Source organism: Amyelois transitella, chromosome 8 (genome assembly GCF_032362555.1).
Source record: "Amyelois transitella isolate CPQ chromosome 8, ilAmyTran1.1, whole genome shotgun sequence".
Taxonomy (NCBI): Eukaryota; Metazoa; Arthropoda; class Insecta; order Lepidoptera; family Pyralidae; genus Amyelois; species Amyelois transitella.
This window is the reverse complement of record NC_083511.1, coordinates 7,671,825-7,688,461: the sequence shown is the minus strand read 5'-3', so window position 1 is coordinate 7,688,461 and position 16,637 is coordinate 7,671,825. Positions and strand designations below refer to the sequence as shown.

Sequence of the window (16,637 nt, the reverse complement as noted above, 5' to 3'; positions counted from 1 at the left end):
GATTGTAATCAATTAAAAAGACGTCACTATTTAAGATATAAAAATGAATAATATTACTGGATAGTAGGTAAAGTATTGGCCTTGTGGTTCCCAGCACCAATATAAAAAAGAATAGGACCACTACATCTCTTTCCGATGGATGTCGTAAAAGGCGACTAAGGGATAGGCTTACAAACTTGGGATTCTTTTTTAGGCGATGGGCTAGCAACCTGTCACTATTTGAATCTCAATTCTATCATTAAGCCAAATAGCTGAACGTGGCCTTTCAGTCTTTTCAAGACCATTGGCTCTGTCTTCCTCGCAAGGGATATAGACGTGGCCATATGTATGTAGTAAGTAAGTAAATGCTTTATTGTTCACTTAAGAAGTACATTACAAATATAAAACAGTAGTACAGTATAAAGGCGGGCTTATCCCTAAGTGGGATCTCATCCAGCCAACCTAACAATATATGATAGCTTACTGATAATGCATTTGTAATATAATCATAGGTAAAATAGTTAATTGCATAATTTTCACCGATAGTAGCTTAAAGGCTCGATAAAGTTTAAATCAAAATTATATTGCTCACTTACCTGTTTTGTTACAGAATCTATGAGACGGACGAAAATATCCTGTTCTTGCCTCAAACCTGTGGACAAAAAAATCATTTATCATAAAAAGATTTATCTCAATACTTTCTAAATTAACTAAAATTAAATCTTACAACACAAGCATATAACGTCCTTAGTCCTTACACAGAGCCAACATACCTCAATGATGGAATTGAGATTCAAATAATGACAGTTTTCCGGTCTCTATAGGAAGAATTGTAGCGGGAAGTTGAAGTTTCTGCCTATTCTCCGGAAAATAGGTATGATTTTAATATGTATATCATCAGGGGCTTTATTAAGTTGATGTTAAATATCCTCCATTAAAATTTCTATAGATAACTTTTCTATAAAGTAGGTTCCAACTTTTGTGAAGTATTTTGATAAATTGCATAAATTATTGCCCTCGATGTTGAGTGCATGTGTTCACTAATTCTCGGTATAAAGCATTTGCATTCTCGTAGTAATAAAGATCGTAGCGGCTACGAGCTACGCCGTAGCTCGTATTAGCGTATTGCAGACGTTAGATTTACAATAATAATAATAGATGTTACAATTTTTTTATTTAAGCAATATTATATATTTTATTTTCACATTTTATTTACATCCATACCCAAAGCCTTATAAACTTGGGATTCTTCTCTAAGGCGACGGGCTAGCAACCTGTCACTATTTGAATCTCAATTCTATCAATAAGCCAAACAGCTGAACGTGGCCTTTCAGCCTTTTCAAGACTGTTGGCTCTGTTTACCCCGCAAGGGTAGACAAGACCTGATTATATATGTATGTATGTCCATATCACTCCATTATCACTCACCTGGTAGGTGAGGTCAAACTCACTACAGAAGTGAATTCATAGCCACGTTTATTGGATACTAGTGGCGGTAATTATATTTACAAATAATATTTATACTGCCTCTAATTTTTTGTTTTGTTTTTTGTTTAGCAAGCTTAATTTCATAATTCTTAACATGGCTTTTAACTTTTATGAATGTCGGATGTCTCATCATAAGCGGCATCGACGTGTTGCATGTAAAAGGTAATAATCTATACTAACCTTTTGTGTATCAAGTACAAATTCCTAACAATACACTCACAATATAGTACAAGAGCTAGGAGCAGCCATCATTCATAGTCTAAGAGCCAGAGTATTCTGCGCCAATTTTCCATTATCTAGCTCTAAGGCCAAGATACCAAATATTTACATTGCAGTGTACATTGTCTCCGGTTCTCTGTCTATTGAATTCAGAATCAGGTTATGTTTGATGTGGCCTTTAAGTCAAAGCGATAGAGACGATTATTGAATGCACGACCGACCTGTTTGCACGCTCCATTGAGGTATGTGTGCAAGGAATTGATCAATACAAAAATAATCATTGCTATCTGTTTATTCTGATGATAGCTCTTTAATATTATGATTTTTATTGACATCATAAAACATTATGAAGAGTAAATTAAATAATCAATCTCATAATCAGGCTTTTGTGAAACTTTTGCACCAGGCGTCGTTTTCGTGGGAATTTCTAGAAAAATATTTATTTTTGACCTCGGATAATAAACTATATTCAACCATTTTTTTTATCAAAACTTGTCGAGTAGTTTATCCGCGGAAGCGTTGTTAATAAATGTTACAAACAGAAGTTGTAATGAGTGTGAATGCGATGATTTCACAAAAATAAATACTCAAACTAATTTTATCTCTTTAATACTTACCATTAGCATATAATAACTGCAGTCTATATTGGATACCGTTGTTTGTTTTCTGCCCTTCAGCTTCCTGTAATAAAAAGAAAACAATGAACATACAATAAGAAGAATTTTCTGTACCTTATTAGTTAGTACTACTGTTTATTTTATATTGTAAGTAAGAGCTGTTGTATTTGAGCGTCAGTGGTTAAACGAACAAGGGTTAAGACTTAAAGCGACGCACAGATTCAAAACCTACATCCGGCCATGATTCTTTTCTGAATTACGATTATATACACAGATTGAGTTAGTCTCGAAATAAGTTCGAAACATGTATTATGAGATACTAACTATATATTTATGGCAGTGTGAATTAAGTCAACTACATTAAGTAATCTATTAATTTTACCGATTCCTCTGTCAACAAACACATTTAACTACATAACGTAGACGCTTTAAGTTAATAGATTTTATTTTAGGATTTATTTTTAAAGCGAAAGAAGTATGCAAGTGGAGAGATGTAGTCTATGCCTACCCCTCCGGGACGAAAGTGTGATTTTGTGTATGTATGTATATATTTTTAAATAAACAAAAAACATCCAAAAGGACAAACACCTTAAACCCTGGTAATTACGCCACAGCCCAAAAAGGAGTGTTATTTTCAATGTAGTAAAGGCAGTATCGTAAAAACTTGAACAAGGGTGTTTGGCCCTGAATAATTAAAGAGAAAACTCAACTAACAATATTGTGAGAACTGTAGGACGATAGTGACAGTTGTTCTACATTGCTGACCCACTTTTTAAATATCACATGTAGTTAAAAAATTAAATAAGTATGGATAGATATTTTTTAAGGTTAGGTCACGTACTTTATCAAAGTATGTGACGTAGTTAAATTTTTTCAAATACCTATGCAAAAATCACGATGTTTATATTACTAGGGATAGGCTTATAAACTTGATATTCTTCTTTTAGACGATAGGCTAGCAACCTGTCACTATTAAGATCTCAACTCTATCATTAGGCCAAACAGGTGAACGTGACCTATCAATCTTTTCTAGACTATTGGCTCTGTCTACTCTGCAAGAGATATAAAAGTGATTATATGTATGTATGTGTTTAAATTACTTAATTAAGGTCGCTTTTTGTACTGTTTTAATTCTTATTGTATTTTAAGCAATAACATGTTTTATTTATCATTGGTTTTTACTTAATCATAGGTTTGTATCGCTCCGAATCATGAACATAGTGTAAAATTAAAAGGATATGTACCTATTTATAAATTCAAAGCCACCCTGTACGATACCTACCGAAAAGGTTACAAAGCATGCTCAAATAAATCGCTTATAAATAGACCCCCTTTCAATAACCGATAAACTTCTGATTTGATTGTATCTCGATCAGTTTGTCCATTAATCAGGATCGTTCAGACATCATGTCCATTGTGTGTATAAAGCCTTATTTACATAATACGCTACTGCGGTGGCATGAGTATACATGAACCTTTTTAATGTAGCGAGACTAGAAATAAGTATCGATTAACATTGCCCAAATACGTCCTTTTTTTTGATAAATTTCATAAGTACGAGTATAATTATGAGTAAAAAAGAGCTGCTTATTATCTACTTCTGATACTGATTTTCTCTATAACATTCTCTTTTACTCTCTCTCTCATTATTGCATTATATTATCAACTGTTGGCTTTATAGCTTACAATATAAAATTAAACAAGCTGTGAATGGATTTGCTTAACTGTTATGGTTGACTTGTACAAAATATGCGTATATGTAAATTGTTCAAAGGAAACATATCAATATTACACTCAGTTACACAAAGTTCAACAACTTACGCAAACCCACTTGACATGTTTAACTTTGAGTAATCAAATTTACTGTAAAATATCCGTTATTACCACCTCACAGAGTTTGCTGTGGCGTTAGTAGTCGACTGTACAAAGATTCAGTTTAATTTAAATCAAATTTCTTCCAGCTGACTCTTTTCTAAAGGAATTAAAAGAAGAACTTACTTGGTCTTTCTCAATAAATCCGATGAAGGCAGTCCTCTCAATTTCTACTGGCTGTCCCGCTCGGTCGTATAGGGCTACGACGAAGTGGAAGAAGTTGCTCTTGCGCAGGTTACTCGGCGGTTGCTTTTCGAAATGAGCTCGCCCAACACCTACGCCACTGTTGTGACAAACCATTAGTTAATTGTTCTATCTTAAATCATCGGTTACCAGAATAAAAAAAAAATATTTGTTCAAGATCTATTACGTCTATGTAAGATCTACGCTACTCTTATTTGTATTTACAAAGAAAGTAAGTATTTGATTGCTAAACGATGCTCTTACGGTGAGCGTGAAACATCGTAAGGAAATTTTCATATTCTGGAAACTGAATATTTAGTCGTGATCGAATATGAGTGCACGTAAAACTATGAAAATAAGATATTTTTAATCCCAGGAAATATCAGTATGAGTCATTAAAAATACCCCTTTCATTAAAACGACAACGGAACAGGCCGAAAATAAAAATATATTATGGAACAAAAAAATATAAATGAACAGATTAAGTTATGATTTAAACAATGTTCCTTTTTCAAATGCAAATTTTTTTTTCATGTCTCACGTCAATAATGCGAAACAGACCTTATAACAACAAACAAATCATTCGTTTCGAAACATCTGAGTCTGGGCATGCAAAAACGTGCATCCCGTAACAATGTCATAAATTAAAAGTTTAACAGTTTATTTTTGTCTCTCTTTGTCAAAGCCACATTGCCACAGCAATAGTTTAGGAGCTATTGACAAACCCACAAGAATAATAAAACTTTTCAATATAGTTAGAGTTATATTGTAGAGCGCGCGGTAACATGGTACACGTTTTAAATAATATAAATAAAATCATTTTTTTATTTTGATTATCTTAAAATCAGAGCCATATTGTCACTATGACAGTTCTAGCTCTTTTTAATCCTTTAGTAGTACAAGAAGTATAAGAATAAATGTGTATTTTAGACGTAATATTTGTTCATGTGTTTTATAATTTTTAATAAAGATCTATTTATACTTTTGAGGTACATTTTATTTTAATGTTACTTCCAGTATTTTTGAAGAAATATCAATAAAATAATAAAACTAAATATTGGCCAAAATGTCCTCATGACAAAACATAGACCTCGTCTTATTTTCGCGCTCTATAAAAAGCAGTTACTCTTAGCTCTAATCCTTTTAAAATTGATTTATTGGGGCCGTTACTCGGTCATGGAATTTCGCAAATCATACTGTTGCCTTTGTAAAGATAGTTTTATATTATATTAGCGGTGATATCTTCATTGACGGGAACTAAAAATTAACCTTTTACTGCTCATAATGACAGTAAAATGTTAACAGGTTTTTTCATTAGGGTAAGTAAAAATTAAAAACAACCGCAATACGCGCAGCATTCTAAAATATATGTAGTTAGAGGCGTTTATTGTACTCGATTTTTATGTGACGTATCTTTGCCTGGAAGAGATTGCCTAATGCGATAAGATAATATAAGTTTAGGATAAAATTGTTATAATTGTATATGCAACAAAAAAATATACATATCTAGGTACATAACGCATAAAAATTAAAAAATATGTAAATAAAATTACGTAAAACAAAATCTGTCCAAAGATTGATAATAGTCCAATGTAAGCGAAAAAAGCGGTGCAAGCTAAACGCGGGCGCCGAAACTGGTAGCGATAAATAAAACAATGGAGTCGCGAGCGAGTATAAAATGGCAATCGCGAAACCAATTTGTTTACGCAAATTCTGCAGCGGAGATGAATGGGCGAACATAGTAATACGCTGCGAACGTAGTAATGTGGTGAGTCGATGTCAACGACTTGTCGATAAAATAATGTTTTGTTGTTTAAATATTATGGGAAGGCTTGTGGTTAGTAGTTAAGTGTTAATGCCTTTCATTTCACTAGTTTCTTATGATGTTAAAACGTACGCATTTCTTCAATTAGTATTTAACCTTATAAGAGCTAGCAGGAGTGATAAATAAAATACTCAGTAGGTGTAAAATAAGTTATAATAAAAGTTAAATGATTTGAAAAATAATATTTTAAACCTTTTTATTATAAATTATGTATGTATGAACTAACTTGTTCAAAATAAGTTAATACACACATACAAATGGTCAAGTCTATATCCCTTGCGGGGTAGACAGAGCCAACAGTCTTGAAAAGACCGAATGACCACGTCCAGCTATCTGGCTTAATTATAGAATAGAGATTCAAATAGTGACAGGTTGCTAGCCCATCGCCTAGAAAAGAATCCCAAGTTTGTAAGCCTGTCCCTTAATCGCCTTTTACGACAATTTTAAAATAAGTTAATAATTTTGGTTATTAATATTACAGAAACTTACAAACTCTACATGGTAACTTTTTACTATTTTCATTAATATTTAACTAACAAATTTTACTAGACATCAAAATAAATTCAAATATTATTGCATTGGTATTGAATAATTATTCTGCTATGCAAACGACACTAGTCCAAAACACGCATCCGGTACAGTGAGAAATGAGACCGAAGATTTGATGAAGTGCCGCATTTCAAATGTTCTATCGATGTATTTATTGCACGTATTTTCATTCAATCTGTATTCAAAATCGATTCCTAATCGCCGTGGAATAAGGTCGATAGTAACGGATATATTTTTATACGTAACACATGTCGATATCGAGGTGTGTGGCACAATTTGTGCGTCATCACTTCATATTGTGCTATCGATATGGTAGCATCTCTTTCAGATTTATAATCTTACGATATTTATGAATAGGATTTCGGGTATAGTATTGTTACAGATAACCAATATTATTTTAATAAAGTTATGTAAACTATATCATATGTAGGTATTTAATTATATATTTTAACAAAGAAGCTTAGAAGTAGAACAGCAGATGATTACCCTTTTTGCTTTTTAAAATGTCGAATTCATTGTTTGATTTCTTTCATTTATTTGAAATCATTTTCAAATAATCAAAATTATCTCCCTTTTAACTTTTGTGTTAGTGTTTTATAAAATTAAATTTCTCTCTGGGACCCACATAATATATACTCATTGAAAAAATTACAAAAAATTTGTTCGTCCATTCCAAAATGTAGCAAATTACACGGTAGGTGTACTAAAACGTAATTTATTAAAAACGCGTCTAATCGGCGGGGTGCGGCATATTAATGATTTAAACACGGCATATAAATGACTCTGTCATCACTGCTGCCTGCCTATCTGTCAACATTTGTCATCGAGAGCTGATGACTGCCGCGATTACTTTAATTACGAATATTACTGGCCCGGTTTATAAGTAATTAATTTTCCGAGGAAGAGTAATCGGATTGAAAAGACTTTGCGCGAAATTGGTTCAAGAAAAAGATTAACGTTGTGCAAATTATTTACTTTCATTATACTACGTACTTTGTGAGTACAAAAATTTAGTATAGAGTTGGGTTGCAAATTAAAATATTTGGAATTCTTCTTCTACTGTCAGCTGAACGTGGCCTGAATTTTCAAAACCATTAGATCTGTCTTCTCCATTTTGAATAAAGACGTGAAATCTCTTTGATAAAAATCAATATTAGAAACATGCACACAATTTGTCCATCCTTTATCCCTAATCTATCCCTATTTATAAAGTCTTATTGGGGAACGCAAAGAACTCATTCAACTTTTTGAAATATTAGGAACATTATTCTTATTTTTTTTTTTGATGTGTTTAATTAACGTCATCATTTTGTAAAAATAAATAATTTACGGTATAACGGATTATTATCATATTTTTTTTCTTTCCTTTTTTTATCTATCGATTCTTGTTTTCTAATAAAACTGAGACTCATTAAATTAGTTTCCCAAAAAAACATATATTAGACTAGTACAAACATTTTAGAGGCGAGTAAAACACGACAGATGTCAGGAGAGGCCCTCCTCAAACACAATGCTCACTAATTCGAGCACATCATCAATAGTCAGCATTATAAGTTATCTACACCAAATGTTTATTGTTACGCAACTTCATTATGCTTGTGTAAATATTACAAGATGGCCGTTTGGAAAAGAGGGTTGCAAAATTATGGTTTGAGGAACTAGGTCTGCTTCATAATAATTATTTAATATGCAAGGGTACAATTTTAGAAAATCGTAGAAATAATTTCAAAATGTTAAGCCTTTAAAGGAAAAAAAAATCCTATAATATATTTCAGTCAAATACTTTCATCAAATATTCAACACTTTTTAATAGAAAAACTAAACTCGTTCTATAACTAATTATTTTAACTATTTTCTAACTAGTAAAATTACATGAGATCATCTTAAAACCAACTTTTCGAACAGCGTTAAACGTCAAAATCACAGGTAACTAAAACTAATTTAGCCAATTCAATTTGATTTCAATACGTATAGTCTTCACTCTAACATTATGGATCTTGTGTTTCGTTACTCACGCTTAATTTCAACAACATCTCACAACATAATTTTAATTTTCCGCTCATATTACTTACAATGCAAACTTCTCATAATCGAGTACAGTCGCGAACAAAACTGTATCGCGCGCCCCACCACGCCGCATCATGATTTATCGCGCCCTTTGCGTTTATGAATACACACTTGTTACGGCGCGGTTGATTATCGCCGGCCGTACTCGTCCCTGATTGGACGACGCTCTATAATGAACGTATTGTGCATAAAACAGTATTTATGACTAAAATCTTGCAAATTTTTTTGCTAACTCTGACAGTAATGCATTCTATAATTAATACACCAGAATTAATTTATCTTGTTCGGAGGAGAAAACATGGCATTATATCTATTTTCTTTTGACCATATAAAAACTAAAATTTTAGCTTCAGAACCTTGTCCGGTCTAAAGTTAAATTATGGCCAGAAAATTTAAATAAATGTATTCTAAATGAAGAAGGGATAACAGTCGCATACTGAATTACAGTAGCAAACCAATTTTTGGAATAACTGGTAATATTGATAAATTCAGTTAAGATATACCATCTTAATAAATTAATTTAAAACATTTTTTGATAATATTTTACATGTAAGTGTAAAATATAACTTGGTCACACCGAGTGAGTAACGCGTGGCTGGGCAGCTAGTATTCTCATGTTATCTTTACCATCAGTTCACCATTGCCCCTCTGTGTACCAACTTAATCCCATACAGCTATTTAATGTCAAACCATGCACACATTTGGTACGATGTTTCTGCGGAACCCTAATACAATTTGGCCAATAATAAGTTTAGCACTGCTCTTTTCCCAAAAATGTTTATTAGAAATATAAATATTTATTTGGTATAAGAGTAACCTCATTTATGACTTATGCTGTTTATATAAGGAATTTTATTTATTTTAATGTTGCAGTATAAAATAAAATTAGGACTAGGACTTCCAAGCTATTATTTTAAAAGAATCTAATAAAAATATCCACTTTGTCATCTAATGACTATTGTATTCATGTTGTTGATTTTTTATTTCATTTATTATTATATAAAAAATATTTCTTTATTTATTTAAACTTTAATTTACAAACAATGTTGATACAATAGACGGACTTCATTCCAAATGTAGTACTTACAAGCAGTGAAAAGTTTTTTTTTACCAAAACTTAAATTTCATTTCTTTCTTTAAATAAGACTATGATATTGTTTTTATTATAGTTCAGTAAATTTTAATCTAGTTCAAACAACTACATGTATTACTATTATGACAGAGATAAAACAAAAAAGGTATAATGGTAGTACCAATAAGGTTGAGCTAAGTATAAGTAGAACGCCATAACTTCAATAAGCAACATTGCATTAAATGCATCAAAATTTCTCGTACTTAGTGAACAGAAAATAACAGTTAAAGTAGAATTGATACATTACAGTGAGAATATAACAGAAATACATTATACTGCTGGAGAAACTGTTCGCACTTAGAGCTTTGTCACCATATTTGCTCATGGTTACCCATCCAGTTTCCTTACGATGTTTTCCCTCAACATAAGGGCTTCGGTTAGTTCTCAGTCTATACTTACTTGGTATTGTCAACTAAAGAGCTGGGTGTCATCCAAGCTCTGGTGAGCGGCTCTTCTTTGAGTGAGGTGACAGGCCCGCGAGGCTGAGTGTGCAACCCGCCCGCCGCTTCTTGGTGGTGTAGACCAAACATCAACCCGCCTGGTTAAAATATATTTTTTTTTTTAATTTGAACACATGATTATTGTTGATAGGGTGTCAACTTGCTTATATATTTTTAAAACGAAAGTTTAAAAAAAAAACGAGTTTATTTTAATCCTGTTGTTCGATATCAGAATCTAATGTAATTTACACATTATTTTATATTTTAAATTAATTTCTTTTAATTTTATGCATTAAAAAAATTCACAATTAAAAATCTTTAATGCGTTTGATTTAAATCGCTTTATAACCTGAAGTAATATTAAAATAATATTTATATTCTAACTAGAAGATAACATAACATACCTATGTAGATAGATACCTAAATATGTATAATGTAGTGACAAACCTAATTGTAGGAATTTATATTTAAGCTAATAGTTTTGTTACAATATTTATTGGATTAAAAGCTTAGTCTGTATTTTGCACTTTTGCGAGTAACGGTACTTTCCCACAAATTGGACTAAAGGTAAAATTTACAGACAGTAAAAGCTAAGTAACAAGCCAAAACTGTTATATAGGTAGGCACTAGGTAATGATAAACTTTAGAAGCATTGTTCGTATTTTAAATTATGGTTTAGAATAAAACTTAAGGCACAGATTTTATGTTTTAAAATAATTTAAAGTTATATACATTTGTTATCTATATACCTACTTAAATATGTTTTGGAATGTCGGATTTAAAATAAAAATACATAAATGTAAATCTATTTTTTTTCTATAGGTAGTGTAAATAAAATAGGTACACGTATGACAATAAATAACTTTTTACGGGAAAAACTAATACCAAAGTGAGTACAATGACAAAGTAAACAGAATTCAGTAGGCAAATCCGGGAGCCATAATAACAATATTAAACATAAACAGCAAATGTGAAGGTTTAAGATTTGAACAAATAAAGAGATTCCTTAATTTGATTATACGGCCGTTAAAAACATAAAAAAAATACACACCTGAAGATCTTGGCGCCCCAGACGGGTATAGCTTTCGGCCCCATCCCACGGGGTCTAGCTCGAGCGGCGGCCACGGCGAGCCGGTGTACCCGCCCGCCGCCGCGTTTAGCTCGTCCGACCGAATCGCGAAACACTACGCGAAATTCGCCTGAAACCCCGCGCCCGAAAGCGCACGAACACAAACGGGTAATTGCGAAGATTTCCGAACGCGAATTCGATATTTAAATTCGAACGCGCACTAATCAAAACTCTTTTGTTTTTAAAATTTTAAAGTCCGGAACATCATACGCGGTTACGACACAAGTTTTATTTAAATACCAAATTTCTAATTCACTGTGGATCAGTTTATTTCGAGTAGAAATAAACGCTAAAAATTTCTACTTTTAATATCGCTTTTGTTTCAACAACGTAATATTATCATGAAACTAGGTATCTGTAATATATCCGATAGGCGGCTCTGTATTATCGTATGTGCGTACTGGGATCGAGTCCCGGTTGTGCGGGCGATCCCGCTGTGAATTTGCGGAACACTAACAAGCGTCGCGGGAGCGCGCCGCCGAGTGCCCGGGCATCGCGGCGCCCCCGTCCGTCCCCGCGGACTGTGGGAGGCGCCCTAGGGACACGCCCTCGCCTCAAGAGCGGGACGGCGACACAGTCACAGATGGCGCCACTTGCTCTTACATTTGCAAAATTTCTAAATTCAAAAAACGTTGTGACCATTTTTGTAACTGGTAGGAATTAAAGCGTTCAGTTTTATTTTTTATTTTTAAGTTAAGTTCGGATACACGTGTGGCGTTTACGGCGAGGTTTATAATAATGGATGCTCGTTGGCGTGGTTTCCCTCAGAGACCGCGGGCGGGTAAAGGATAGCGGGCGAGATGAGACGCACAGCATCTCGCTGGACCAGCCGGGCTCAGCTCTGGGACGGCCCACAGCGCTACAAGTATTACTTATTAAAACAAGTTAGATTGACGATGATGAAATTTCAGTGGGAATTGACTTTAACTACATGCAAGATGAGGTTTTGTCTCCTCATTATTTATAATGTTTGAGGTCGTCGTTCGGTATTGTAAGGAAAGATATTCATATTTAAGTAAGTATATCGTAAATGTGAAGAATGCCTGTCTAGTCGGGCTAGTAAGTTAGCCTTAATTTTAATTATTAATCTTTATTCCTATACCTCACTACGAAATATGTTTCTGTTTTCGGTCTCAATAGTATTTCTACACTTCAAAAGAGTAAACTGAAAATATTCCCTTATGTATTTACTTCGTCAACCATTAGGTACTTTTGTCATATGGTCAAAAAAGTAGAACGATGTGGCGTCGTAGCTCGTAGCACGTACTCAACTCGTAGCATAGCACTAACTGTTTTGTAAATAAATAAATGAACAAATAAATAAACGTCTACGAATGTCTACAAAAAATTGTTACGTAACTGATTGGGAAATGTTAAAAATCCTTATACTTAGGTACCTAATTAACAAAAAAAAATGTAACAACAATATAGATAGTAGGTAGATAGGCAGGTTTTTACAAATGAACTTCTCAACTGTCATAGTTTTCTCCCTTTCTTTAAAATATAACTGCGGTTTTATTATCCGCTATTGGTTTTAAGCTCAGTATGACATTAGTACCATCGTTCTAAAAAGTTTTCTACAAAATATTTAGAACTAAAGGTTACCCGTGCAACTGCAATGTTCTTTGACGAAATTTGATGCTTTAAAATCTAATCTAGCGTAAATAAAATTTAGATAAAAGTTTCCGAAAGAAAGCTAATATTGAGACTTCCTATGAATATCAAAGCGGTTGCTTTATGAACATATGCTCCAATAAATGCACTATTTATTATATTACTCTTTATTAATTTGTATGTAAAATGCTCTTATCTAACTACCATACCTTATTTAATAATAACTATCACTTGCAACTGTATTAATTAAATTATAAATAGCGTGTATAATTTTTTTTTTTTTTTTTTTTATTAATTATAAACTAAACTGTTTGTCAATTTACCTTTAAATGTACTTATACTGCATCTTGCACGCAACGACATACCTACATTTGTATATTCTAAGCCTAGATTCTAAGTTCTCATGTAAGTGAATATTTTTCTTATGAGAATAAAGATTTCTTTAACCCGAAAATATGTTCGTCCTTTGTAATAACTAATCAAATTCTAACAGTAAGACCTGTAAATTGGCTTTTCGTTTTGTATAACTGTTAACTTGTTATTAATATTGTAAGCTGTTGGTCTTTAATAAATAAAATAAATAAAATAAAATAAAATATCGCTAAAAGTGACTTATAAAAAATCACTAACACCTGCCTTTAAAAATAAATTATACTTTGACGAATTTCAAATGATGGAAACTTCAAAAACATTAAATTTTTTTATGATTTTTGCAGTTAAAAATGCACTTGGGAATGCTTTCTGTTGAGACAGGGACAGAGAGATACCTGCGAGTAGGAATATTTAATAAATTGATCGTAGATACCAACTCCTAATATTTGCTATACCTACTTATAGGTAAGTATTTCAAAATTTCTGTTATGGGTACCTACTTTCAGAACAGACACTCGATCGCATTGGAATTTACAATAAATACCTATTATAAGCGGACACCTACACAATTTACAGGATAATTAGGTACATATAGGTAGTCCGTCTTTATCCCTTGCGGGGTAGACAAGGCCAATAGTCGCACAGCTAAATGGCACGAAGATGCGCGACAGACATTGATTTGGCTTCATCCGCATTCATAACTCCTTTCATGCAAACTGGTTAGTAAGTACTTATCCGATATTCTCGACCTGATCTTTATTCAGGACGTCCTGGATTTGATAAAGGTCGTTCGTGTAGGTCTCCCACCCCAACGTTTTAATCCACACTCACGTATACTTGCTAAGTAAACCTGGTTTCACGGGGCAGACATGTCAACACGATAAAAGTCCTCAAAAAAAAAGAATAAAAGAAAACACCATCAAGTCCACTTTATTATACGATCTAAATATTCCTTTCTCTTCTCTCATAAACGAATACAAATTATACAATGACTAATTTTCGACACCTAATGATTAGGTACTAACATTTTCTTGAATTTTTGAAAGTTCGTAGGTAGGTCGTAGGTAGGTACTTATGTCTCACAATATACCATCGATACTAATATATGATAATACTATGTAAGAGTAATATATTTGTATTTTTGTTGCTTTGTTCGTAAACTACTGATTCATTTTGATGATACTTACTGGACCCCGAAACAAGCAAAATTTTTTTGGAAAATCCCATGGGAAGTGAATATTTCCATTCCATCATTTTTCATCATCATCCTACATCTGAACGTGGCCTTCCAGATTTTTCAAGACAGTTGGCTCTGTCTACCTCGCAAGGGAGTAAAGACGATTAAGGGATTATTGTTTTCAATTCCCACTATGTTCGTAAGATTACTCACATATAATATTGATCGGAATTCTTACATCATTTACCTACCAAACATATTTACAACATACCCTAATATTGCAATTGGAACAACAAACAAGTAAGGCCTCATGGGCCATGCCATGCCCTGGAGATCGCAGGCCACGCCCACCCCTCGCCCCGCCCACCTCGGGCCACGCCCACAGCCTACAGATTGCGAAATATGCTGGTCGGTTAAGATGTTTGATGGATTTGGTATACCGTAGAGATTATATGGATGATATTTTGGTTATAGGTACCTAAAGGTTTCGGGTTTCAACAAGACGAAGGTAAAACATATTCTTTAACAGGATATTTGATTAATTTATGGTTTTACTTTTAACTTACTTAAATTTTTGGACGCACTTACGTAAAGAACGCCATTTTCCAACAGGAGGAGGGAGGACTTTTTCGGGCACAGGACTAAAAGAAGCAGTTTCATAACTTTTGCAACTGTTATCGTTATCATACATAGTTTAAATGCTGGGTACTTTCGTTATCTGCTTCTGTTTTACACGATGCGGCACTCATCTGGCCTCTGCAATCTTTGAGGCGAATTCTTACCCATTTTGAATCATGGTTACACATACAGTCAACTTGAGATTCAGTTTATAGGATTTCAGACTATGAGGAATGTTTCGCAATGTTTAATTTACCGTAAGAGCTATCAAAGCTGGCAATAAAATTCATTTTGGTTGGTATTACTATTATATTAAACTATATTTTTGGCTAATTGAGTATATTAATACTTCGAAGCTCGATTTGGATAAAGGCTGCATTTCAGCCAATTAGTATTATTTCTATCACAATTCTATTTTCTAATTCGATTGATTTGCATAGTAAATCGGTTTCCTGAAGACCTTATGGAGAACAATGGCGGCTGAATGACAATCAGGTAGCGATTGTATGGAATGCAGTCAGCTGGGAAACGCATTTGCATTGAAACTGTAACGAATTGAATATTAATTAGGAGATTTATTGATAAATTTAATTATAAGGATCAAGTATTCATTGTAAAATTTATATCGCATAAGTAAAGTTTAAAAAATACTTACATACAATTTACAAGTACCCACTTCGCCTGTTTCCCATAGGGGTAGGAAGAGGTTGATTTTCCCTTACTACGATTCTTGCATTCTCTAAATATTAAAAATAACCTAGACATGTTATAAGGGTTACACATAAGTATTTTTCTATGCTTTTATCTATCAGTCTGTGGTTTCCATTTCGAGTACCGTAGTGAAAAAATAAAGCCGCACTAATTAATCCTTTAACAATACTTAATCCTTTTTCCATAAAAATGTTGTAGGTTAGGTAGGTTCATTACATCTAATATAGAAAACACGTTTAATCATCTTCATAATAACTTTACAACAGCTTTCCTTTATTTTCCTTATCACGAAAAAAATACGAACTCCACAAAAAGGGACGCTAACAGCGTATAGGTATAGGTACTATTTATACCTTGCGAATGGGGCATTTTAATTCGAGACCTTAAGTCCGCTTTAAATTACTCTTTTTGCCGTTCTTACGACACCCTTGGCAGCCGTGAGGAATCAGGGTTTGATCTTGTAGTTTTTCGACCCGTCACGAGCATTGCCTCGGCCCTAACTGCCCCGTAAGGGCCCTTTCAGGCCCTTAACATTTACGATGTCCCGATTGCTTTTCTATGAAGGGCGAGCAGCAAAAACGGACAGATGTGACCACGGAAGTCGATAATCTTGTTCACGGTTTTCAAGTGGTTTAGGATATGAAA

The 16,637-nt window shown here is 33.3% G+C and overlaps 1 protein-coding gene across 1 annotated transcript in view; it reads right to left on the bottom strand.

Moving 5' to 3' along the window:
• LOC106136705 (transcription factor collier) overlaps nucleotides 1-16,637 on the bottom strand; it is a gene marked incomplete at its 3' end in the record, with an annotated part of 78,169 nt that overhangs the window by 45,977 nt on the left and 15,555 nt on the right. Inside the window, exons 7-11 of the mRNA XM_060945627.1 lie at nucleotides 11,423-11,555; nucleotides 10,331-10,469; nucleotides 4,302-4,458; nucleotides 2,304-2,367; nucleotides 576-631 (exon numbers count right to left, since the gene is read on the bottom strand). Of these exons, the coding sequence (XP_060801610.1) occupies nucleotides 576-631; nucleotides 2,304-2,367; nucleotides 4,302-4,458; nucleotides 10,331-10,469; nucleotides 11,423-11,555 (549 nt within the window). The remainder of the gene's footprint in view (nucleotides 1-575; nucleotides 632-2,303; nucleotides 2,368-4,301; nucleotides 4,459-10,330; nucleotides 10,470-11,422; nucleotides 11,556-16,637) is intronic.